This window comes from Ceratotherium simum, chromosome 3, assembly GCF_057802395.1.
Source record: "Ceratotherium simum simum isolate JZ-2026a chromosome 3, ASM5780239v1, whole genome shotgun sequence".
Classification (NCBI taxonomy): domain Eukaryota; kingdom Metazoa; phylum Chordata; class Mammalia; order Perissodactyla; family Rhinocerotidae; genus Ceratotherium; species Ceratotherium simum.
Genome location: NC_141902.1, coordinates 93,413,076 through 93,439,124, shown reverse-complemented (window position 1 = coordinate 93,439,124; position 26,049 = coordinate 93,413,076). Strand labels below are relative to the sequence as shown.

Genomic DNA, 26,049 nt, shown 5'->3' with positions numbered 1-26,049 from the left:
CGCGAAGCCCCGCCCCCTCGACCCCAGGCGGCAGGTCGCGAGCGCGCGCTCGGGTCTCAGCGCGCCGGGGTTCGGGGCGGGGCTCGCGCGCTGGGCGTGGGAAGCGCTCGCTCGTCGGTGGGGGCTGTGGCCGCTGTCTGCGCGTGCGCTAGGTCAGGGCCCGCGCGAGGGTCGCTTTCCTCGCTTTGCCGCAGCGGGGAGGGACATTACCCCGCCCCACTGGCCAGCCATCCACGTCGTCGGAGCCCCACCCCGCCCGGCCCCAGTTTTGATTCGAAGCGCGCGCCGCCGCCCCGAGCCCGCCAGGAAGGGTGAGAACGCCACCGCCGCCCGGCCTCCCCGGAAGCCGCCTCGCTGCCCGCAGCCGGCCGGGCGGCAGGAGCGGGTTTAATAGAGAAGCCTGGCGCCTTAACTTGTTCCGCTCGCTCATCTAGGTAGCCAGCCTGGGAACTGCTCTTTCGTGGCAATCTTCCCCAGATGTAGGAAATCATACCCTAATGGGAAGGGACGGAACAGAGGACCCTGCTCACGAGCCTGGTGCCTTTCCAGACTGATCCCATTTGATCTCCGCCACAGTCTTGTTAGGTGAGTATTACCGCCATTTTACAGAGGAGGGAACTGTCTCTAAAAGGTGGAGTTACTTGCCTGAGGCACACGATTGGTAAATAAATGGAGATCACCTGGGCGTGGCTTCCCTTTAAATTACAAGGGTTTATGTAAATATTCTATGAAAATTTTAAAACTCAAAATCGACATCAAAGTACTTTCGTATCGTTTTTTCACTGAATATTCTACATCCCTAAATGCTTATATATCACTTTTTTTTTCAGTAATTCATGGTTGTGTAATGTCCTGGCTTGTAGATATCTCATAATTCAACTATTTTGGTATTGATAGATATATAGCTTATAATTTTTACAAATAAATGTCTTCATACATAAATCTTTGTATCTTGCATTGTCTTCTTAGGGTTGATTCCTAGAAGTGCACTTGCTGAACGCTCCTTTCCCAGGGGGGCTGTATTTATTAATTTGCCCTCCCACCAAGGAAGCCTTACTGAAGAGTACCCTCCTCTTACCCTCAACAGGCAGAGTACTACTGTCCTTTTAAACCTCTGCTAGTTTCATAGGCAAAAAGTGGCATTTCCTTGTTTGATTTGCACTTGCTTGATTACTACTGAAATTGTACATTTTCCCCGTGTGTACTGGCCAACTGTAACTATGTGAATTCTCTTCATTTGCCATTTCCATGAAGGAAAAGTAAAGGATGCTTGTTTGCTTCACCTTCGGGACCATGTTTTTTTCATTTTCAGAAGAACTTCATTGGTGCTTTCAACATCCTTTAGCTTGTCAGCAGGGTGCCAAACATCTGCACCACTAATACAGTGGACCACAGGCACCACTTTTTAAATGTACTTGCATTCTTTGTTAACGTGAGAGGTTTTCAGAAAGCTTCAAACATTTGTGATCTTCAGACATGTTCCCAGAGCCAGCATTGTAAGTATCCAGAGATGACACAATTTTGCTATCATGCCCTTTACACTGTAGTTCTGAAGCTAACAAAGTCATAGAATCTTTCGAAGATAACCATTCAGAGCATATACTCATCACGTAAAACACTGTGTAATGTGTGTATAAGTATATGACCCTTTTACAGGGTCATATTATATTTCCATTGGACAGCGTTCTAGACTGTAAGTGCAATGCACTGCCTGTTTATTCACTTGGCCATAGAATCTTTTTCTGACTGCCACATATTCTTTATACAAACTAAGAGCCCTATCAGCACCGTCTTTGATCTTGCACACTAGCTTGACATAGCACTGTGAAAATTCTAGCTAGATACTTAAGGTATGCATTTTTTTTTGGAATAAGCACTGATACAGCATTACCATTCATCTTTGGAAAGAATACTTTTGATGATCCAACAACACAGGTTTGGGTCTTTCTTTTGACAAGTTGCAGCACTGTGGATTGGGAAACAGATAGGCAGAGCAACAGGGAGGGACAATATTGCAAAAACCCAGGCAAAAACCAGTAAGTACCTCTGCCATTGGGAGGGTGAGGAGAGGATGAACCAGAAGCATTTAGAAATAATGGATAGGGAGGGCCAGCCCCATGGCTTAGCGGTTAAGTGCGCGCACTCTGCTGCTGGCGGCCCGGGTTCGGATCCTGGGCGCGCACCGACGCACCGCTTCTCCAGCCATGCTGAGGCTGCGTCCCACATAAAGCAACTAGAAGGATGTGCAACTATGACATACAACTATCTACTGGGGCTTTGGGGGAAAAAATAAATAAATAAATAAATAAAAATAGAAATAATGGGTAGGGGGACCAGCTGAACGTAGGGGATAAAGAGAAAAAAATCTGAGATCAAGGATATAATTTCTTGCACAAACAAAACTTGGGTAGATGATGAGAATGTCAAGTAAGGAAATACAGAAAGAGGAGCAGGCTTAGGGATTCAAACTGGGAACAGGAGGTTCGGGTTGAGAGTTTATTTTAGACATGTTGAGTTTGAAGGGCCTGTGGGACAACCAGGTTGGAAATGCTAGTGTAAAGCTAAGCAGTGAGACAAAAGCCTGGGATCTGAAAGTGGATGACAAGGACAGAGAGAGGGGAGATGTCAACAAATGTGGATAGGCAGAGAGGAGTAATCAAAGGAGATAGAAGTACAACCTAGGAGACTGCAGGAGGACAAAAAAAGAGTGTCCTGGAAGCTGAATACGAGAATTTCAAGGAAAAGGGTGGTTATCAGTGAGATCAAGTTAGAAGAGGTCTAAAATGAGACCACTAATAGATGTGGTTATAGTTCACAATTTTTAAAAGGTAAAGGGGGAGAGAAAGGCCACTAGAATCAGCAGTTAGGAGGGCACTGGTGACCTTTATAGGAGCACCGTTTGCTGATGCCTGAAATTGCTCTAACGGGACACAGTCTTTCATTCTCCAATAAGAAACAAACACTTAAAATTGAAGTGCCTCCTTAAGTTAAAACAATAATAAACTCATTTTTTCTAAAGTGTAATGAATCACAGAATTTTATAATTGGGAGGGTGCTTGCTGATCATCTGTCTAATCCATCCCCCTCATTTTATGGTTGAGGAAACTCTGGTACAGGGCAACCTTCAAAGAAGAACCAGACCAGGCCCAGAGCTAAGACAGAGTCCAGGCCACGGAGCACAGGAAGGCCCCTGTGCTTCACTCATCAAGGTGGAAGTGCATGTCCAGAACTAAACATATTACATTTGAGAGGAGAGGCTTTATTTACAATGATACTCAAACAGGATTTAGCAAAAGATACCTCTTCCTGCTCATATCTTATCAGCATGGGCTGTACTTCATAAACAAGAGAAATACCTGGGGGCAGGAAGTGAAATCTCTCCTCAGACATGTTCTCTAAACCCCAAATAATTCCATGCTCCCCAGCTCTTAGTTGGGTAGTTGGTGGACATGTTGTTAGCAGCTGGGAGCCAAACTCCTGCATCCCACTGGGGAACGTGTCCAGGGAAGATTCAGGCTTTCACCTCACTCATGGCCTCCATAAGGCGAGCACTGTTGGTGACTGCTGTCGTCAGAAAAATGAACCTGTACCCTAAGGAGTCAAAAGCACTAGCATACGTGACAGAGTGGATCACAGGCTCCCAACACTAGCATATAAAGCCCCTCCAGTTCCATAGCCCTGGCTGGATCAGAGCACCAGTTTATAGACATAGATGCATTCATGCCATGCTCTTGGGCACAGTGAGTTGCCACGCCTGGTGGAACTGGGCTCCCTGCTATTCAGCCCACAGCAAGACTACGGCAAGTGGTACCCAGAAGCCAGTAGAGAAGCCTTCCTGAGTGCTGCCCTTTGTCCCCCAAATCCCACGGAGGCCTGTTCTCACCTTTCTGTTCTCTCTTACCTTTCTCTCTACCCAGGAACCGGAGGGCTGAGATCTCAGAGAATGTGCAACCACCCAAGAACACCACCAAGATGAGGCGCAGGGACTCGCTGGAAGCCTTGTCTTCCTTGGTCATGTCTGCGAAGATCAGACCAGACTCAGCTCTTCACTGACACGCGAGTACTGGATGATGCATCAAGCCCTCCTCTCCTTCCACCCTGCCCCCACTTGTCAATGCCACACACCTGTGAATGCCAGCTCACTGCAGTTGAGCAGCCGCACCACTTCGTCCAGACCCTGCCAGCTTCGGCGCTCCAGCACCTGGGAAGGCGCAAGCTCTAGTTTCAAGTCTAAGACTGTATCAGGCTTAGGAAAGGAAGGTCACAGCAGCCAGACTGTCACCTTTCTTGCTAGTTACTAGGGTAGTTAAAAGTTGGGATAGGCCAGGGACCAAGAGAGAGTGAAATATGAATGGGAGTGATGAGTCACTTGTTCTCACCTGCTCAATGATTCGGCAGCTAAGGGGCACATAAGCACCGCTGAAGACATACGCCATGTCCCGTGGCACTTTCAGATCATACTCGCCATCCACACGTGGGATCTAGAGGGCAAAGGAGAATACATGAGGCAAGTGACAACTCATCTCTCCAGTCCTTTACTCCGTATCCCAGAGAACAGTTCTTATTTCAACTAAAGAGAGAACGAGCAATAGCCCTGGGGAAAAAAAACGACTCTGTAACCAAAGAGGAAAGCTTCTGTTCAGTACCTGCCGATTCTCTTGAATGAGTTCCCCATGCTCCCTACTGAAGGGCTGGAGGGAAGGGTGCCCATTTGTCCCCTCAGTGACAGGGGACATGTCTGTCACTGAAGCAGCACTGAGCCTATTCCCTGGCATTGGTAAGTGCTTGCTCCATGTTTATTAAATGAATGAATCTTTGTGTCTTGTCTCATTATTAAATTAAGCTTATGCTATAATGCTACCAAGTGAAAGGATTTTTATAAAAACAAAACGATAAAAAGGTTTTTGTGGATTCAGTGTCCTCCACAAAGGACTGAACCCGCTGCTTCCCTTATCCATCCCTGTTCTACATACCAAATTCAGCTTCTTGCTGATGGCACGAAAATTGCTCCTCTTGGCCAGAGAACTGAAGGCATCGGTAATCTTTCCTGGGGAAGAAATCTGTGCTAGGTTTCATCTAAGGTCTAGGGATTCAGGACACTGCCACAGGCGATACCATTCATGAAGTGACAGGACCGCCTCTTCTCAAATAGCAGGACCTATCACATCTGAAGACCCTCCACAGAGCTGTTCACCTACAATTCCCTGGAACTGATCAAGACATTCACCATCCTTCTCCCCACCCACAGTCTTCCCCTCCTTCAGGGTACCAGCTATCTACAAAATGCAATCTACAGGGTGACCCTAGTTTACTGGTTAAGTGTATAGGCTTTGGAGTCAAAATGACCTGGGTTCAAATCTGACTTACTAACTGAGGGACCTTGAACAAGTCATTTAACCTCTCTAAGCCTCAATTTCCTCATCTGTAAAGTGGAGATAATAAAACTTACCTTTGTGAGGATCAAATGAGAAACTATATCTAAAGGGCTAGCACATGGTAAGTGTTCAATAAAGGGAAACTGCTCTTACTAGCAGCAGTAGTAGTAATGACAGTAGTAGTAGGGAATCACATTCTCCTCCCCCAGCTCATTCTCTCTCTCTCCCAGGTGCTCTGCCTGTTGAGAGAAGAGGGAACAATAGCCAGGGAGGGAGAAGGGTTACCTGTGCTCCCTGCTCACCTGCAGCCTTGTCCGTCACCAGCTTGCTCACTTTGCTCTCTACAGCTGTGAGGGTGTCCCCCGGGGCTTGCTCCGTTAGGAGCCCAGCTCGCCGCAGATTGGAGAAGGTCAGCAGGTGCTCAGGGCCATAGCTCTGAAGAAAATGCAATTCGGCTATTTACTGAGTGTCCACCAAGGGTCTGGCACTGTTAAGTAATATGGAGGTGAGGGAGAGGAGGATTATGCAGTCTTGCTCTGAAGAGCTCACACTGTATGTGTGAAAGATTTTCATCAGAAATACCCAACACCAAACAGAAGAATAAAAGCAGTACGAAACTATTAGAGAACAGAGCAAGCTACTGATGTAAGGATGGTGGGGAAGGCTTCACAGATGAGGAAAGACTTGAGAAAGACCTGAAGGAAAGCCATATCAATGCCTCACAAGGTGCTAAAGTGAGGGCGAGTCCCAGGGGTAAGAACTCATGAACTGGTCCAACATCTAAATTGTTCAAACTCTCTCAGCACTGGCCACCCACGTGAGGGGAGCAGAGTGAACAGGGCAGTGGGAAGGGCCTCTGCGTGCTGAAAGGTAACTATCCCTAGAACCTCTAGGAGGGAGGCCAGATGGGAACAGGACAGTGACAGGGACAGGAAAGGGGCCATTTCTTCTTTTGCCTCTTTCAAAAATGCCCAACGACTTCCCTCCACCAAGTTCCTTCAAGAATACATTCTCCTGCCCTTACCTGCAGATACTGTGTTTTCAGGGATCGGTAATCCTTGGGGATCAATCCTGAGGGTAAGGAAGATACAGGTTCATGAGAACAGGTTCATGAGCGAGTTGTGGTGCCCTGAAATGTACAGACAAACCAACCAACCAAGCAACCAACCCTCATCCCCACAGAAAAACCTTAACAAGAAGGATTCAGTAAATGATGTTAACCTTGCATCCTATACAGTGGATTCTAAACTGACTCCTAAATTCAAGCTTGCTTATTGAAAGATAAAGCCTGGTTCTGAGAGTTCCAAGGAAGAGCCCTGAACCATAAGGGTGCTGAGGAAAGGACACTGAAACAACTACTAACTGTAGTAGGGGCTGGGGTGGAATGCAGCAGGAGAAGGGACTTCCTGTGCACTTCTTCCTGGCTATGTGCCAATTCTACTGGGAACTGCTTTACAGCTACTGAGGAACAGGAAGAGTATTCAAATGAGTTCCAAAAGTGCAGTCTTAAATGTTTTTCTCCACAGAGGTAACCAACTACAATAAAGGAGATTTAGAATAAGTGAACTACTTCTCTGGGCAGAAAGCAACCTTAAAGAATATTCACCAACTGGAAGACTTCAATAGTAAAAACAAGTTGCCATAAAAGGTTGCAGAATCTGGGCTTTTAAAATGTTGATGAAATTGGTTAGCTGTCCCTTTTTCCTAGACTGTATCTTTATTATGAAATCTTGTTGAAGGTAGGAGGCGAAATGGAATGATGAAGGAAAGGCCACTGAGCTCCACCCCTCTGCAGTCCTAAGATGTGGCAAGCCTTGTTCTGGGGTGACTGGATGTGGTCCTGCTTAGGGCAGGGATGGTAAATTACCCTAAGACCTAGGGATGTTTCCGAAAGGGAAAAGAATTCACAAAATTATAGGGAAACGTTCTGTCTGCTATTTCTTTCAGAATGATTTCTTCTATCCCCAGGGTATAGTTTTTCAATCTGGCATCTTTGGGCCCTGGGGCTCACCATTCTCAGTGATGGACAAAAGGCACATGAGGCGAAGGCTTTCTATCGGTGACACCTGAAGAAAGAGTCAGGGAGAATTCAAGTTTCATAAGGCACGTTCTTCTCTTCTCTTCCTCTTGCTGGAGGCTGACCCCACCTCTAAACACCATTCCCAGCATCCCCCGCCTCCTGTGCACCTGCCGGTCTATGTGTTCTTCAATGTAGCTGGTGCTCTCCCGGATGCTGAAGCCCTCCAGCAGCGCTGTGAATAATCAGAGGAGAGCCTGTTACTGGGAGCAGCTCAGCTCTTGCCATCTATGCTAACAGGTGTCTGTCTCCCCATCTCTTCCGCCATCCTTGGGGTGGGTTAAGGGACCCCCAGGACTTCTGGCATGAACCAGCATTCCACACAGCCAGCCTCAGCTGGAAAGAGCCAGAGAGCATCTTTTCAGGGTGGGATGGGGCCGGGAGCCAGGGAAGCAGAAGCGTGAGAAGTAACGGAGCAAGGCTATTACCATGCTCAGTCTTGATGAGCTCCTGGAAGTCCTGCTTGGTTTTCTTCTTCATGATGGATTCACAGGCCCCAATATCTGAAGACAGGATGAAAAGGGAGCTGACATAGTCCTGGTTTTAGAAGGATATCTTTTTATTATCCAGAAGAGTAAAAACCTCCTAAAGCAAAATGCAGAAGCACTTCTTCCCATTTTAGACCAAATAAGATTATTATTTGGCAGACAAGAGGATCTCCTCTCCAGAGGCAATGCTCCTCTGTAGCATTCCCCTCACCCTCCCCTTAAGCTGAAACTTACGGAGACTCAACAGGCGGTGCTCCTGTTTCAGTCCCTTGAGCTCCTGGGACACAAAGTTCTTCATCTGCTTGATGTCCATGCCCCTCCGGCGCTGTGGGGAAGTCCCCACAAGGTCAGCCTCTCCCTGCCCTCAGACAGGAGAAACCACTACACTCCCTCAGTTGCCACCCATCCAAGAGAAAGACAGGGAGCCTGCCGTAGATCAGAAGGGGAGCCGAAGGGCAGCAGCCTTGTGAAACCAATGAGGAAACAAAACAGAGGAGCCCAGGCTTGGAGCCTCACATCATACTGGGCCTGCAAGTTCCGGGCCTTCTGGCTCAAAAAGCCAAAGACATTGGAGAAGTGCTCATTACGAATCTCATTAAACACCTGTGAGGAGAACAAGACAGGAACAACTTACTACATAGAACCATAACTTGTGCCTTCCTACCTCATTAGTGTAATGATAGCGCAGGAGGAGTGCTCAGACTTATTCTAGCAAAAGTACAAAGAACGCTGAGCTGGTATCAATAAGTCTATGTCAAATACCTGCTACGTTCTCTGGGATATGCTCTTCACTGATGGGGCATCCCTCTCTCCCGTGGACTCAGCCTCCCCTCCCAGCCTCATGGGAGCAGTGGCCCTGGGGAAATCCACTGCCAGCCCCCACACTCTCACCTTGTCCTCAGCATTGAGTAACACCTTCAGGCTCTTGTCAGAGGATGTGACTTCTGGGCCAAAGTCGACACTCCCTTTGAGAGCAGAGGGGACAGCTATGAGGATCTCCAATGAGTCCTTCCTTCTCCAATGCCTTCTTGACCTTCTGTTAAAGGTCCCCCAAACTATTCGGAAGCCAGCAGCAGTTCACTCAGAGTCTGCGTCTCTCCCACAAGCCCTGCCCTGCTGCAGGAGGCCCAGGAGGACCACCTCCATCTTGCAAGATGCCACTTACCACACTTGATGCGGAAGGTGTCATCCACCAGACCCTCATAAACCACCTGGGAGCAAAGTGCCGTCACGAAGTCCATGTCTGAAACCAAGATCTCCGACCATGAGGGTCCTCCCTGACGCAGCCTTCTACCCAATTTGCTCAGTATCAGCTCAAGTGCCTTCCATAGGGCCCAAGTGCCCATGCTCCAATTAAGGCTGGCATTCACAGCCCCAACTTGAGGATCCTAACTGTGCCACCCTGTTTTCCATATTCCCATGTCTTCTAGGGTCCAAAGACGAGAGGAGTGCTGAGCATAATGTACCTCTGTCCAAGAGAAAGACATGTCCAATTTCTGGCCTTCGGCCCTTGGTTTCACCATCCTCCTCCTCCTCCAGTTTCCTCCACAATTCATGTGACATCTGCCAGGGCCCAAGATGTTCTCGATCTTGTATCCAGGTCCCTACTGCAGCCCTACACCTTTAGAAGCCAACCCCTTTCCATATGACACTTCTCCTTGACCCCATGAGGGGAGCTGATTATTAACAATATTACCTCTTCTACTCCCATCTGTTCCTATCCCTCCCTGCCCCTCCCCATACCAATGAAGGAGTATCTCCACCCCCACAGATCAAGAGATTTAGGAATGCTACCCAGGAGGTCCTGGCTTTTGCCTTTCTGTTAGCCACACAAATTCTCCTCTCTGAGGAACTATTCTAGGGCAATAAAAGGAGAGTAGAGAATATACCTCATATCACAGATGCCCATGGACAATCCTTGGTGGGTCAAGAACAGGTGAAATAGGGGCTATCGGGACAACAGTACTGCTAGTGCTCACCTTGGCACATCTGCCAATTCCATAGCAGTTAGGAAAGGGTCCATAGAGTGTGCTGAGAAGGTGCAAGGCCTGTGCCACAGTGTTAATCCAACGCTGATCTCCTTCCTGCAGGGACCATATGGGGCACAAAGATATGGATCAACCCGACAGATCCATCTGGAAAGTGGCTAGCCCTAGAAGCCCTAGAGCAGGAAGGCAGGGTCTGGGGAATGCTTGAAAGTTCATTTTGATTGGCCCCAAAGGAAGCCCCATGGACATCAATCAGTAGCACTCGAGCTCCAAATCACCATCACTCATAATAAATTATTTGAGTTGGATGAAGGTTACATCTATGTCTAGCCCAGTGGACCCCATGTTTGTCCCCACCCATCGATGCCAAGACCAAGGGCCCCACATTTACCAGGAAGTAGTCCCTGAAAAATTCTGGTAGTTCCATGCTCAACAGATCTACATCAAGAGGCAGCAAAGAGAAGGCCCATTCGTCACAGCTCACATCTGTGGGTACAGAGAGCATCAGCCTCCCTGCAGAAGGCACTTAGTTCCACGTTAAGAGGGAAGGTCCACCATAGTCATGCAAAAATTTCCTTGTGCCTGCCACATGCCGGGTACAGTACTAAGCACTGGATACTCAATGATGAATGACATAGTCTGTGCCCTGAAGGAGCTCACAGTCTGGTAACGAAAGGAGACCTGTATACGACAGCTTGTAATACAGTGTGATAAGGGGTGTGTTTCCATTAGAGGGCTGACCAAAAGTGCTGAGGAAACATTCATTCATTATCAGACAAATATTGACTGAAGCTGCACATAGGCAGGCACTAGGCGAAGCACTGGGGAGACAGTAGTGAACAAAACAGACACACTCCCAACCTTCCGGAGTTTACAGTCTAGTAGGAGAGATGTGCACCAGACAAATTTAATTATAGTTGTGCTCCAAAGAAGTAAAACAGCTGTCCATGAGCACAAATATTTCAGGGATCACCCTCAACCAGGGGTATGAGAAAAGACTTCCCTAAAGAAGTGATATTTAGGCTTAGATTTATTTATTTATTTTTTGATGAGGTAGATTGGCCCTGAGCTAACATCCATGCCCATCCTCTGCTATTTTGTATGTGGGATGCCGCCACAGTATGGCTTGACGAGCGGTGCGTAGGTCCACACCCAGGATCTGAACCTGCAAACCCCGGGCCGCCAAAGCGGAGCACGCAAACAACCACTATGCCACCGGGCCGGCCCCCTAGGCTTAAAATTTGAGTAAGATTTGGGTAGGCAAAAAGTCGCAGGGTAGAGAATATTCTAGGCAACAGGAAAAGCATGTGCAAGGTAACCAAGGCTGGAAGGTAGTGAGTTAGGAGAAAGGAGAGGCACGTGATGAGGCTAAGGGGCCAGATTGTGAAGGCACAGGGCGCCATCTCAAGGATTCTGGGCTTTATACTGAGCCACTGCAGGACTTGCAGCAGGGAGTCCTGTGATTGAGTTTGTGTTGCACGGTGAATGGAGTGAGGAAAACACAGAAGAGGGAAGGCACGATTTTTCCTTGCTGGTGTCTCGGAAGGTAAGACTAGAGCAGTTGGTGATTTCCAACTATAAGTCCCCTTCCCACTATCCCGCTAGTGCTCTAACTGGGGGTCCCACTCCCATTCCCTTCTCAGGAGCCTCTCTTCCCACTAGGCCAACAGGACTGAGACAAGGAAAAGGAGGAGATGGGGCAGGGGGAGCAACAATTATTTCCTTCTTCTATATGTTCTCCCCCTTTCCACTCACATTCATCTCCTCTCACCTCCATAAATTCCTTCTTCCTCAAGCACCATCTCACATGCATAAAACTGAAAGAGAAAAGGAAGCTGATTGTAACTACCTTCCCCTCTATTCTTTCCATTTCTCTAGAGTTTCTCTATGGTCACTGAGGAGGACAATACTTAGTGAATCCAGTGAAAAAGACAAGAGAACCTAGACTGTTAGATCTAGAAAGGAACACTGGAATCATCTAGCCCAACACTGCTTCTCTTTCATCCATTTAATTAATTTATTAAGTTAATTGCTTTTTTCTCCCTGAGAGAGTGGAAGAGCTTTACAAAGGAGAAGATATTCAGCTGTCACTGCAGGTGAGTCCTGCAGGCAGAGATGGGAGGAGGGGCATGACAGTGCTATAGAAGTAGTGGAGGAGGAGCATGCGGGAGGTAAAGAGCAGGGGTGTGGAGAGAGGGGTTTCTGGTTAGATGTCCATGGGACCTCTGGAGACACTGAGGGAGGTCTGGAGATACAGCCTTGGGGGTCAGCGGCACACACACTGTATTTAAAGTGGGTGGTTTGTCTAAGAGAAAAGAACACAGAAGGAGAAGAGAGCTAAGGACAGGACTCTAGGGAACATCAAAATTAAAGGGACACACAGTGTGAGACCTGGCAGAAAAGACTGAGAAATGATACACAGAGAGGCGGGAATAGGAGAAAACAGCAGCTCTAAGAGCAGGGAAGGTCAGAGTTTCAAAGAATGGGCAGTGGTGTCAAATGCCAGAGAAGTTAAGTAGGATGAGCATGAAACAGACATTCCTGGATTTGACAACAGAGGTCTTAGGGGACTAGATTAAAAGATGAAGGTGGAAGGGAGAAAGCAGAACCAGTGGCAGTAGATAATTCTTCACAGAAGTCTGGCCATGAAAGAAGGGAGATCCCCTGATTGAAGCGATGAAACGGGGAGAATTGTTTAGAAGGGTTAGACATGTTGAAGACAAGAGAAAAGAGTCTACCTGATGAAGCAAGAGTAGAGAAGGAATGCAAGGATAGTGCCAAGAACAAGGGTGAATCGGCTATCTCAGATGAGGCAAGGTCAGCGTCTCTTCCTCCTTCGAGACAAGTGGGGAAAGGATGAAATATTTGAAGGTAATGAGGAAGAAAGCTGAGCACATCCCATTGGATAATGATGATGACAATAATAATAGTGGACGTACATTAAGCATTTAACAGGTGCTAGGCACTGTTCTTAGTGTTTTACAAGGATTACTTGTCTTAATCCTCGTAATATCTCTATGAGGTTAACTCTATGAGGAAGATTAATGCTATGTGCTTATTTTACTGTTACAAAGAAGAGTCTGACTCATCCCTCACTCATTTCTGCCAGTAAAACTGAAATCTATAGGCCTACTTTTTTTTTTTTTTTTGGTGAGGAAGATTAGCCCTGAGCTAACATCTGTTGCCAATCCTCCTTCCTTGCTGAGGAAGACTGGCCCTAGGCTAACATCGTGCCTATCTTCCTCCACTTTATACGCGGGATGCCTGCCACAGCACGGCTTGATTAATGGCGTGCAGGTCCACGCCCGGGATCCAAACCTGTGAACCCTGGGCCACCAAAGTGGAGCGTGCAAACTTAACCACTACACCACTGGGCTGGCCCCTCTACAGGCCTACTTTTAACTTTTAATGCCAACTAATGGAATTCTAGAGCCCAGTTTGAAAACTGCCAATCTTCCCAATTAACAAAGGGAGTCTCAGGAAGAGATAGTGATTTTCTCTTCCCTACAGCTACTGAGGGAGAGATCTTCCTGTGATATAAAATTAGGTCAAAGAATTTTATTAGATAGGGTGTTAAACGGAGAAAATTCATAAAAATAACAATTTTGGTTTTCTGGGTAATACAGAAGCTTATTTGAAACTGTTACCAACTTGTTCTAGTCCCTGTTTAAACAAATCTGTCCTTGGAAGGGGTAATTTGAAAAAAAGGCTAAAAACTCTAAAAACTAGAAATTCTTGCCATAGCTCCTTTAATAACATTCAAAAGTAACCTGTGCTGAAACTAATAGGATATTGTATGTCAATTATACTTGAATAAAAAATAAAAGTAACATATAATTCTGATTGGTTGTCTTACTCAATAATTTCTTGTCCTAGTAATAATGTTATACTTGATATATTTGTATTCCTAAAAAGGATAAATGGCTGTAAGACTGTGCTATCAATCTTCAAATGATCTTCAAAGGAAGGTCACTGGCTCTTTCCTTTTATTCCTTTTACATGATGAGAAAACAACATAAGCCTATGATTCCACTAGATTTCTTAACAGAGTCTGAAAGTCATCTCATTTAAATTAGAAGAGATAAGTACTATTATTAACTCCATTTGACAGATGAGAAAATTGAGACACAGAACAATTAAGTAACTTACCAAGATCACACAGGTAATAAGTGCTAAAGCAAGGATTCACATCCAGACAGTTTGACATCAGCGTCTTTAGTTTTAGCTACTGCTTCTATTTTCTCTAGAATTTTCTTAGAAAAATTGAAAAAGAATAAACCCCTGTCCTTTCAACTTTAATTTCTGCCTGCTCTCAGTGTGCCATGCACTACTTGGTATAGCTTTACAGGCCAACAGCTGGCAATGTCAAGGCCTGGTACGTTGTTCCCTCCAATCAGTGAGACTGCAGATGCACCTCGCTGACGTGGAGGGGAGAGAGGAGCTGGGTATAATCAAGAAATGAATACTATACAGATCACCGAATACTTACTGCAATTACTGAGGTAAACAAGGAAGAGACCTAGCCTGGCTATGCTAATTCACCGTGTGACCATGGGCTTCAATTCCCACATTTGCTCAAAGCTGAGGTGGAGTAAAATGGTCTCTAAGGTTCCTTTCCTGTGTAAGAAAAGGCTCTTCCAAGGAATGCTGGTATGGTTCTAGTAACTCAGGGGCAGCCTAGCCACATGCCTTGGATAAGCCTGGGGGGTGATGATTTATTGTACTTGTTATTAAAGAGATATAGGGATAAAGTCACTGAAAAGCCATAATATCGTGCACCATTACTATATAGCAATTAGTGTTAGAAGGGACATATAGCAGGTTCTACTTCAAAAGTGTGAATCTTTTCATTTAAAGAAATCTATGTAGAGGCTACCTCTCACAATTCTACAATCTTTATTTGGGGCAGTTTGATGACCGACCCTCTGTGAAACAATCAGAGCTACACTAACGAAAAGACAGTGAAGGGTATTTTGTTCAGTTATATATAATTTGCTTTGAGGGAGATACAAATGTTGACTCCTTACCCCTCCCTAGTCCTCAATCCTGTTCTACCTTATCCCACTCCCTCCAGAATCCAAACTCACCTTCTGAGGGCTGAAGATCACTTTGTATTTTCGAGTTCGGCCAGCCAATTTGTCAGCATTGACAAGATCTACAGACAGAAGGAATGCAACCCAGAAAGGCCCAGTCCATTTGTTAGACTAGAAGCAAGGAAGCAGATATCCCCTACAAGTGGCATGGCCAACTCCAACAATTCTTTTCTTATTAATGAGTCCTTAGGGCCAAGACCCTTAGACCTTGCCCACCCTTTCCCAGGGCTTAGTTACATGCAGTACCATGGCATACTCACTGGCAATGTATCGCATATTCTTGATGCGTGGTCTGACCAAGAAGCACAATCTGTGGGAGAGAAGGGGGAAAAAAAACAACTCAGTAAAGAAAAATCATGAAGTTGGTGATAGCAGCTTAGAAGAAACTGAAACAATACCAACTCTTTCCCCATTTGCCCTTCTTGACAGGCCTACTGTTTTCATCCTAGCCAAAGCTATGCCAGCTCTCTTGGCCTACCACATACTGATCACAGAAGACTCCCCTAGATACAACAGGTGTACTGTGGTGAGCTGGGGGCACTTATCGGCCCTATGGTGGACCCAGAGTCCCTGCTCTCAAGTAATTTATAATCTATTGGGCAAAATAAGACACACATATGTATGGAGTATATTAACAGTCAAGTGCCAAAAAAAAATACAAGAAATAGTAATATAAAATAATGTTTTTCATCCATTCACAAGCCTGCAGTCTACGATTGATGGCTGAAGAGTGAGGAAAGCATGGAGATCTGTGAAGGCATTTAAGCAGCGAAACCCAATCACAAGGAGCATGAAACCTCCTCAACTCAGAGTGTATACCAACAGAAATAAATTTAAATAAATTGATATAATATTTTTAAAGAAAAAAATGTTTTTCAAATTGGGGTCCATGGATGTATTCTTCACATATCCAGGAGAATTTGTTCCTCTAAGGCAGGGTGTACAATACTTAAGTTTGAGAAATATTAAAACAAAACAACACAAAAAACCCCACCAGACAACAGGCAGTATAGACTGTGTGCCAAGGGAATAGGACAAATACTAAACACCATGGAAATCCAGAGGAGGAGGGAATCACCCTGGACGGGAATGGCAACAGAGAGCTTCACGGAGAAGGTGGGCCAGGGCTCTGGAGACTGCGTAGTTTTTACACGGGGAGCGAGGACAGAAGAGAATCTCAGGCAAGAGTGAATGGTGTGGCCAAAGGGGCGAAGGCACACGCAGATAGTTGGGAAGTGCATGGAACTGCATGTCAAGTAGAGGCTTGAGGGGCCGGTCCCGTGGCGTAGTGGTTAAGTGCGTGCGCTCCAATGCTGGCGGCCGGGGTTCGGATCCTGGGTGCGCACCAATGCACTGCTTGTCAGGCCATGCTGTGGTGGCGTCCCATTTAAAGTAGAGGAAGATAGGCACAGATGTTAGCCCAGGGCCAGTCTTCCTCAGCAAAAAGAGGAGGATTGGCATGTTAGCTCAGGGCTGATCTTCCTCACAAAAAAAAAAAAATGTAGAGGCTTGAGGGGACACGTGAGAGACCAGTCTGGAAAGAGCCTCCCTGGAGAGAGCCTGGGAATCTATGATGAGTGGTTTGGACTTTACCAGCAAGTAATGGGAAAGCCTGAAAGTTCTTGAGAAGACCATGATGAAAATATTTTTGAAAGATTAATCAATCTGGTTAGAGATGGTAGACTGGGTTAGAGAGAGAAGAAGCCAAAGGAGGAAGAAGCTGCAGAAAGGGAGACCCATGAAGAAGCTAAAGCATAAAGTAGGCATGAATCTGAAGGTGCAGGCAGGTGAACCATATCACAAACATGGTGCCAGATCTCAGCCAAGGACAGAGCAAAGGCAAATGTACGGGGACCTTCTCCAGCTTGGAGCTGAGCTGGACTCTCCCCGACACTCACTGTTCACTGGAGCTGAGGGCTGGCTTGTTCTCCACCTTGTACAGCTTGTCTACTTCGTGTTGCTATAGAGAAAATCCAACAAGACAATGGACATAAGAGTGCTTGGAAACCACAAAGCATGATACAAAGACAGGGGACTTCTAGAAGGGCTCCTATTTATGCTAATTCTAGGAATCAAATTGCCTCCCTGACAACCACCCCACTGAACCTTCCTCAAACTGTCAATAGAAAAACCAAAAGTAAAACAATTAAAAAACAATACAAACAAGAGCATCAGTCCCCCTTTGTCCACCTGATTCAGCGATCCTATATTTACCCTATAAGGATAGTCACTCTTTAGTAATTTGTATTGTTCATCAAAAGAAAAACTGCTTAATGAGGAAAGAGGGGCCTGCATCCACCTGGGAAAAGGGGTATATACCTTTAGGATGGAGACATTGGCAATTCGATCCAAAGGGCTCATGAGATCCGCCTCAATGAACAAGTCCTTTTTTCCTGGAAGCTGAAGGAGACATAGTATCTTGGGTCACTCATAGGTCACACAAACTCCCTCGGCTGAGAGCTCATCCAGCCATTCGTTTAATAGAAGCACAGCTTCTGAGCTGGAGTATATGTTTACTATGTCCTTCTATTAGGCTGTGATGTGCTCAGGTGATGGAAACTCCAGATGCTCGACATAACCAACCCCAGCACCTTATTCATTGTCTATATCCACAGTTGACATTTCTCTATATATTCACCTATTTTGTCTTCTTCTCATTTTCCGTAACAGTGGAAAGATATTTCACCATCTTTCTAAGGTTAAGTCCTTGTCACTCGACTCTTCTACTCTCCTGTGACCTTGTTCTGCACACTGCTCCTCTTCTCCACTGCCTCCTCTACTCTGTCTCCCAATAACCCTGATCTCCTGCTGAACCAAACCAAACAAAACAAAACCCCACCTTGCATTCCTGCAACCCCTCAACTAACTGCCAAATATCTTTTTAAGTAGCATTTTTCTTCTAATTACAAAAATAACCTATGTTCAATGCAGAAAAGCTAGCCCAGGACAGTCCTCACGAACCCACCCACTCTCCTACCCCAAATCTCTGTCATCTGATTCCTGCATCACCACTCCTAACGCTGCTCTCTCATCTGTCCAGAGGAAGGAGAGGTCACACTGAGTGGCAGAGAGGGGGAAGTCATTGAAAGTTTCCTCTCAACTAGGCCTTGACACATGGCTAGGGTGTTGGCAGTGACGTATTAAGATGGCAATCCAGCAAAGGCCAGGGAAAGAGGACAGGCTGAATGGTAAGGACAGAACAAGTAATTCAGTTTGGCTAATGCATAGGGTTTATATAGGGCAGTGGTTCTCAACCAGGGATGATTCTGCCCCACAGGGGACATTTGGCAAAATCTGGAGCCATTTTTGGTTGTCTGACTTGGGCAGAGGATGTTACCAGCATCTAGTAGGTAGAGGTTAGGGATGCTGCTAAACATCCTACAATGCACAGGACAGACCCACAACAAAGAATTATCCAGCCCAAAATGTCAATAGAACCAAGGTTGAGAAATCTTGCTGTAGAGGAATGGTGGGAAATAAGACAGAAACCAGTGACTAGAAATGGAGCATGAAGGCCCCAAATGCCAGGTTAGGGAGTTTGGAGTTGATCTTCTATGGAAAAAGGAAAAACAGAAAGCTTTTGTGCACTGAAGCATCCAATCAGCTGGGAATTTTAGTTAGGTAAATCTGGGAACTGTGGGTAAAACAGATTGGAGACATGAGAAACTGGAGGCAAGGAGTCCACTTATGTGGTTAATGCAACAGTCCAAGCAGCCCAAGCGTGTGGCAACTAAATGAGGACCTGATTTAGGCTGGTGGTGCTCTGAACAAAAATAGGTTATTTAAGAGATACATGGAAATATGTAACAGAATTTTTTAGTTTATTTTGCCGAGGAAGATTTGCTGTGAGCTAACATCTGTGCCAATCTTCCTCTATTCTGTATGTGAGTTGCCACCACAGCATGGCTGACAAGTGGTGTAGGTCCATGCCCAGGATCCGAACATGGGCTGCTGAAGCAGAACATGCCAAACTTAATCAATAGGCCAAGGGGCTGGCCCCAGAATTTTTAAAATACTTGAAAGAACAGTGCTTGTATCTGATGGTAAGATTATAAATGATTTTTTTCTTTACACTTTCCTTTATCTTCTATATTTTCTACAACATGTATTATTTTATAATCACTATTTAAAAATTCAGGTGTAATGAAATATCCATAGGATGCAGCAACTGGTTCAGTAAGTATGAGGGGAGAAAGGAGACTCAAAGATGATTCTGAGGTTTCAAGTGTGAATAGCAGTGACCATTAACAAGAATTAAGTCAAAAGAAGTTAATTTGAAGAGGATATTATTGCATGGAAATCCACTTTGTCCATATTGAGTCACCCTTGTGGGAAGCTTTTCTTCACCTACACTTCATTTATAAGTTTCTATCCTTGGTCTCATTTACTCTTTTTCATGTGATTCTCACATGAACTAGTGGCTTTAACTAGCATCTCTCTTCAATTCCTCAGACATTTGTTGAGTGTCTCTTATGTGCAAACCATTGTGCTACCACTATGGGGCATATAAAAGAGAAACAAAATATAGTCCCAGATCTCCTGAGGTTCTCTGAGGTTCTCCCAAGTCCCCATCTTCATCCCAGCTGCAGCTCTACATTTCTATCTGCTGGATGTTACAGCAGTATTTCCTACCAGTATCTTAATTTCACCCTATCAAAACCCAAACTAATCAACTTCCCCCACCAAACCCGTTGCTCTTTCTAATTCTTTCTTCATTTACATTCAATGTTCATGCAACAAATATTTATTAAGCACATGCTACATGCCCGACTCTAAGCTAGGTACTCACTGGGTACCTAGCTTAGTTTGTTTAGTGTTGAACAAAACAGACATGCTCCTTGTCCCCAAGGACCTTCCAATCTATTGGGGAAGATGGACGTGAAACAAATAACTATACATATAATCCACTATGATTATAGTAACAGCATTATTTTTCCATTAACCTAAGTCAAAATTTCAAACTCAGCTTTGCTTCTCTCTCAACCTTCACAACCAATCAATAAGTCTTTGAGTCTTCTTTCACCATGACTTAAAAATCCATCACTTCCCTTCATTCCCACTGCCACTAATTTTGTGTGGGCCTTTCTTAGTTCAGTCCGATCTATGGCCTCCTAACTGGCCTTTTTTATGTGTGTGTGAGGAAGATCAGCTCTGAGCTAACATCCAATGCCAATCCTCCTCTTTTTTTTTGCCGAGGAAGACTGGCCCTGGGCTAACATCTGTGCCCATCTTCCTCCACTTTATATGGGACGCAGCCACAGCATGGCTTGACAAGTGGTGCGTCAGTGCGTGCCCAGGATCCAAACCTGTGAACCCCAGGCCACCAAAGCAGAGTGCGTGCACTGAAGAGCTACACCACCAGGCCGGCCCCCTAACTGGCCTTCTTATCACCCATTTCCCCACTCCACACATGGCTATTAGAATCATCTTCAAGTACTGCGAGTATTGCTCCATGCGACAAACGGGAAAAAATCTTCAGTGGCTGCCTAATGTGTACTGTGTAACTTCTGATCGCTCTCGTCCCTGAACATGCCTTTCCCTTCCCTATTCCTCAACTTTGCTCCTATCAGTCCATCTGTCTGGAACACACTCTCCCATCTCTAAGGAAAATATGCTTTTTTTTTTTTTGTGAGGAAGATCAGCCCTGAACTAACATCCATGCTAATCCTCCTCTTTTTGCTGAGGAAGACCAGCTCTGAGTTAACATCTATTGCCAATCCTCCTCCTTTTTTTTTTCTCCCCCAAAGCCCCAGCAGACAGTTGTATGTCATAGCTGCATATCCTTCTAGTTGCTGTATGTGGGACGCGGCCTCAGCATAGCGGGAGAAGCGGTGCCTCTGTGCGCGCCCGGGATCCGAACCCGGGCCACCAGTAGTGGAGCATGCGCACTTAACCGCTGAGCCACGGGGGCCGGCCCAGAAAAATATGCTTCTTCTTCACACTCCAGCTCCTTGAAACTCCTAAATAACTCTAGCCAGAAATGATGGCTTATTCTGAATGCTTCAGGCACCCTAGCTGTCACTCATTTACCACATGATACCCGGTGTGGGAATTTGTGTTCCACACAGCTACTAATGGAGTGTAAGATCCATAATGACAAAGACGTCCTAAGCATCTTTCCATCCCCAGTGATGGCTGGCACTAGTGGTGTTTCCCTTCCCTGTATGAAAAAAAGTGATTTCCACTAGCTCTCAGGCCAGGTCCCAAGCAGCTCTTACTGCCCTCTGATTTTCCTCCCTGAGTGCTGCTTTTTGGACCTGCTGCAGAAGCTCCAAGGACACCACCAAGGGCCAGGAACAAGATCAAGACGTCTCCGCAAAGAAGAACTATGCGTGCAGTGATTGTTGAACTGCTGATGCACTAAAGGCCCCAGGCATGGCGGGCACTGACCTGCTCCAGCAGATAGATGAGCTGGTCTCGGGCCAGCCTCTTGAGCATGGAGAAGTCAGGCAGCTCCGGGGCGTCCGGCCGATGGGGAAAAGCCATGGCAGCGGTCCCCTGAGCCGCGGGGTGGAAGAAGGAGGACGCTCCTTGCTCTGAGAAGGCCGGCAGCAGCGCAGGGTCAGCGCAGGGTGGCTCTCCTGCAGGCCTGGGCACTGACTTCCAAAGAGCCCCCGAAGGGGCCCTCGGTCCTCAGCTACACTCGAGGAATGAAGGGCCACCTCCCGGCCAGAGAGCCGCAGCCTTGAGCGGCCCTCGCCTCAGGCCTGCAGCCACCGTGTCCAGACCCGCCCCTCCCTGTGCCACTCTGCCGGTCAGCAGGATTCTGATCTACACCCGCAGACTGCGCGGCCTGAGGGAAAACCCCGCCCCCTGCCAGACTGAGAAGCGACTTCCTAGACCTCCCGGAAGGCCCGTTCACTCGCCCAGCGCTCAGCATACCGGGAAGGGGACGGCGTCCCGGAAGGGACGTTTGAAACCGGGAGGCAACGCGTCAACGTTCCAGTCTCGTTGCTGGCCACAGGCGGTGTTCTTTGCATGAAAGAATTATACCTTAAACTAATTTTAAGCGAACACCGAATTCTCCTCGCTCACTCAAGGGAGAGTTGGGCACTTGCTCGATTTTCAGAACTTCGTAAAATGAGCGAAAGCAACTCGGAGTCCGGAGGGCACTGATCACTGGGAATCTTGGCTGTCGATCAAATCCGCTCCACACATTTAGCTGCGAGCTAGGAGCATTCTGGCTTCCCAGCTGCGGGAGGCGAGACGCGTAGAGATGGGCGGCGGGGGGAGAGCCTAGGGGAGAGAGGAGGTAGGGAGGGGCGGTAAATGGTGAGGGGAGAGAAGAGGAACGTGGAAGAAGCCAATGGAAGCTAAGACGCGCCCGATGTGACCTTTGGATACCGGAGTTTTGACTCATTAATGCCCTTTGTGGGAAAATGGATAAATAAACTATGGCACATTCATACAATAAAAACTGAATAAGTGGAAGAATCCAGACAAGAGAGTGGCATCTGTGTGGTGCCATTTATATAAGGTTCTAGAATAGGAAAAACTAATCCATGGTGAAAACATTTCAGAAAAGTGATTGACTTTGGGGATGAGAATTGACTGGGAAGAGAAATTAGGAAATTTTCAGGGGTGATGGTATTGATCTATATCTACCTTGTTTAAAAAAAAAGCTTATGAGAGACATTATAACGAATAGATCCAGCTGACAAAAGCTGAACTCACTAATCAATCATAATGATACCAAGCAAGGGCTTGATCTGCCCACTGCAAGATAAGAGGCCAAGCAGGCGTGGTGGACAAAGAACTTTAATAAGCAATAAACTAGCATATCGGAAGATGGTGGACTATCGTTCTAAAAAACCCATCTTAAAGGGAACTGATTTGGAAATGCGAATCATAAAGCGAACGGGAGTGGGGAGGGGGCTCAGAAATGTCACGTCATGGATGACCATAGATCATTTGACGCCTCTCCATAGTGGATCTGCTGAATGAAACATTCCTGAGGAATTTAAGAAAACCTCACTTCTTTCCTTATCTGGGACAGAAGGAACAGTTTGGGCAGAGGACATAAATTTTCTGCTAACAAGCTATTCTTTCTATCCATCACAGATTAGCTTGTCTACCTACAGTTCTAAGCATTTTTCCAAAGCATATTGTGAGAATGAGATGGGGAGGGGAGCATGTGGCCTTGGGGGCTGAAGTTCTAAGAGTCCTCTGTGCAGGGGCAGTTGTCTTTCCTATTTCTTCATGGGCCACCTGTGCAAATTCGGGGGGATTCTATGTGTTGCATGTGATGGATCTTTAGTTTATGACGTGTAAAGTTTACAGTCAGTCATTTTAGCTTCTCAACGTTCCTGCATGCTGCTTAGTCAGGCAGAAGGCTGTCAGCAAGCTACTCTCTCTTATCAGCAGTCCTGCTGTTCTGGGAGGCGAGCTCAGAAAGTTTGGTTACTTTGTTTCCCACATTAACCTTGTGGGTGCAGGCACAGTTTCATTCTAATCCGGGGAGATTTGAACTCCATCCTCGGTTTCAGTAATATCACATCTTCATTTCCTGGTGAGATGCATACGAAGTACAGAGCATCATCCATTGCCAAAAATTGAACCCGATCAAGCCTCAAGATCTAACCACCCGTTCATAGGAAATATAGAGGGTAGTAGGAACATGATAAAAGACCTCATAAGGGTGAAATCAACCAAATCCAAAATGCAGGAAATTATATGGGTCAAATAACCTGTCAAACAGCGAGGAGAGTAAAGTTGAAGGGGAAACCACTTTGGAATAAAAGAGACTTCTGGGACAAAACACAATGCAGTGTTGCAATGTGTGGAGCTTGTTTGGATCCTAATTCAAAGAAATCAACTGTAAAAGTCACTTATGAAACAATCAGAATACTATCAGAATATTAGCTGATATTAAGGAATTGCTAAAACTTTTAAGGTATAGTAATGGATTATGTCTATGTTAAAAAGGAGTCCTTATCTCTTTGAGATACATACTTAAGTACTTACAGATGAAATAATATGTTGTTCGGGATTTGCTTTAAAATAAGCCAGGGGGAGATGTGAGGAAGTATGCAGAATAATGAAAAAAGATTGGCCATTTGTTAAATGTTGAAGTTGGGTGATGAGTACACAGGGGCTCATTGCATTACAATATTCTATTTTCATATGTTTGAAAAATTCTATAATACAAGATTAAGCAAAAACAAACATTGTGCTCCCACTGGCTTTCAAGAGCTCATCTGGTATTTTATACTGAGCTTTTTTCCCCCACTCTCCCTTAGTTAGATCAAATCTGCAGAGAGGTGGAGGCTGCCCTGAGCAAATGAATGACACATATTCCCTCCAGGGCTCAGGGACTTAAGTCCCTTCTGTTGTACAGTTTGCCAGCCTCTCGGGCTTGGCCCCAAAGTTGCTGAGGTGCTCATTCCACCCACAGCCACTTTCTCTCTACTTGGGGCAGAGCCTTGTTATCTGTTGCCTCCTCCACCAGATGCTGCACCTGTGCCCTAAAGTGCAGCTCCAATTCATGCAGTGTGGTGTCCAAGTCCTTCATCATGTCCTGAAACAGGACTGCCTGGGGATAGGGCACTACGGAGTCCTATGACCCCCAGACCAATGGAACACAGGCTAAGTGAGTCCCCCATCCCCCTTTCCAGCCTCCCACCTTGGTCTGGGTGGGCAGAGCAGTTTCCTGAAACACCTCGATGTCGGTGGGTTAGGACCCAAGACACACTGATGGGATAGAGCAGGAACAGGTCAACCTGGAGGAAGCTTAGGCCTTGTTGGCTGAGGTCTGGATGGGTAGGCTGGCAAAGGTAAAAGGCAGGGCTTTCTGCCATTGCAGACTGGCTGACTGGTATGAGGTTCCCCAACATTTCTTCACTCATGCAACCAAAACTGAAATCTACTTTGGCAGCTGGAACTATAGCAATGAATAGACAGGTCTCCTGCCCTCATGGGGTCTACATTCTAATGGGTGCAAAATAGGTGATGACAACAATACAGTAGTAATATATTTCAAATACTGGGGAAAATTAAACAGGGTGTGGTGATAGTGGGAACATGAAGGGAGCTGCTTTAGATAGATCAGGTGATTAGAGAAGGCCTAAGAAAATATTTGATCTGAGACCTGAATGACAAGGAGCTAGCCACATGAAAATCTGGGGACAAAGAATTAGTAAATGCAAAAGCCTTAGACTAGCATTTGCATGATAAAAAGGTTTAAGCTGAGTGAGCAATAGGATGGTAGAGGATGAGGTAAATGGAAAACATATCCAAGTTTGTAACAGCTTCTAGTTTCCCATAGACCACTGGGGAAAGAGCATGGTCAAATGATTTGCAGGAGTTAGAAATGCAAATTTAAATAGTCAAATAGCATCTTGCACCTCTTATACAACTAAAAGGTTCTAAAGCCAAATTACCAAATTTTTTTAAATCATAAAAGTACTGATTAGCTTTTACTATAAACTACATGATAGTGACAGAGCAGTGAGAACAAGGGCCTTATCTGCCCACTTCTGTATTACCAGAATCTGGATTCCCTTTTTTTTTTTTAAAGATTTTATTTATTTATTTTCCCCCCAGAGCCCCAGTAGATTGTTGCATGTCATTGCTGCACATCCTGCTACTTGCTGTATGTGGGATGCGGCCTCAGCATGGCCAGAGAAGTGGTGCATCGGTGCGTACCCGGGATCCAAACCCGGGCCGCCAGCAGCGGAGCGCGCGCACTTAACCACTAAGCCACAGGGCCGGCCCTGGATTCCCTAACTTTGATTGGCATGTGAGGGCCTTGCCATTTATACTGACCAAATACTCAATTTAACAGTAACCAATGATACTGTAATTGCTACTGACATCTGAAATAGCAACAAGACTCATGAACAGACTGTCAATGACAGGGTTGGAATATCAATGTTTTCATTAAACATCCTGCATATATTTAAATTCTGAATAATCAATTTTTGCTGGTAAATTGTTAAAATGCTCGATTCCTGGAATTTTAGAAGCCTTGGATTAAGGGTCACACCTGGGTCCAAGTCCCAGTGCTGTCACTCACTAGCAGCCCTGTGG

At 45.9% G+C, this 26,049-nt stretch overlaps 1 protein-coding gene and 1 long non-coding RNA gene across 3 annotated transcripts; one reads left to right on the top strand and one right to left on the bottom strand.

Moving 5' to 3' along the window:
* Nucleotides 1-317: 317 nt before the first annotated feature.
* LOC147917690 (uncharacterized) lies at nt 318-4,818 on the top strand. The gene is made up of 2 exons (XR_015551634.1): nt 318-585; nt 3,918-4,818. It is a non-coding gene; the product is annotated as an uncharacterized LOC147917690 (long non-coding RNA).
* On the bottom strand, nt 3,239-22,246 carry VPS33B (VPS33B late endosome and lysosome associated). 2 transcript variants are annotated; one of them, XM_004431958.3, is made up of 23 exons: nt 21,412-22,246; nt 17,341-17,421; nt 16,920-16,981; nt 15,282-15,331; nt 15,016-15,083; nt 11,700-11,745; nt 10,320-10,414; nt 9,920-10,024; nt 9,407-9,503; nt 9,106-9,183; nt 8,832-8,905; nt 8,457-8,543; nt 8,175-8,265; nt 7,881-7,955; nt 7,563-7,627; nt 7,387-7,441; nt 6,400-6,446; nt 5,678-5,810; nt 4,974-5,047; nt 4,380-4,481; nt 4,126-4,201; nt 3,902-4,018; nt 3,239-3,591 (listed from the first exon to the last, which is right to left on the bottom strand). In XM_004431958.3, exons 1-23 carry the CDS (start codon nt 21,505-21,507, stop codon nt 3,512-3,514), a joined length of 1,854 nt encoding a protein of 617 aa, XP_004432015.1. In that variant the 5' UTR covers nt 21,508-22,246; the 3' UTR covers nt 3,239-3,511. The 2 variants fall into 2 exon arrangements, with proteins under 2 accessions (XP_004432015.1, XP_087285090.1); XM_087428964.1 differs by lacking the exon at nt 9,106-9,183.
* Nucleotides 22,247-26,049: the final 3,803 nt, after the last annotated feature.

Bases quoted from the DNA above. Each gene is read 5' to 3' on its own strand.
- VPS33B (XM_004431958.3), bottom strand. From the start codon at position 21,507: ATGGCTTTTCCCCATCGGCCGGACGCCCCGGAGCTGCCTGACTTCTCC. The intron at 8,544-8,831 runs GTGAGAGTGTGG...TTCTCCTCACAG, and splicing joins TACTCAATGCTGAGGACAAG to GTGTTTAATGAGATTCGTAA. The intron at 5,048-5,677 runs GTGAGCAGGGAG...TTTCTTCCCCAG, and splicing joins GGTGACGGACAAGGCTGCAG to GAAAGATTACCGATGCCTTC.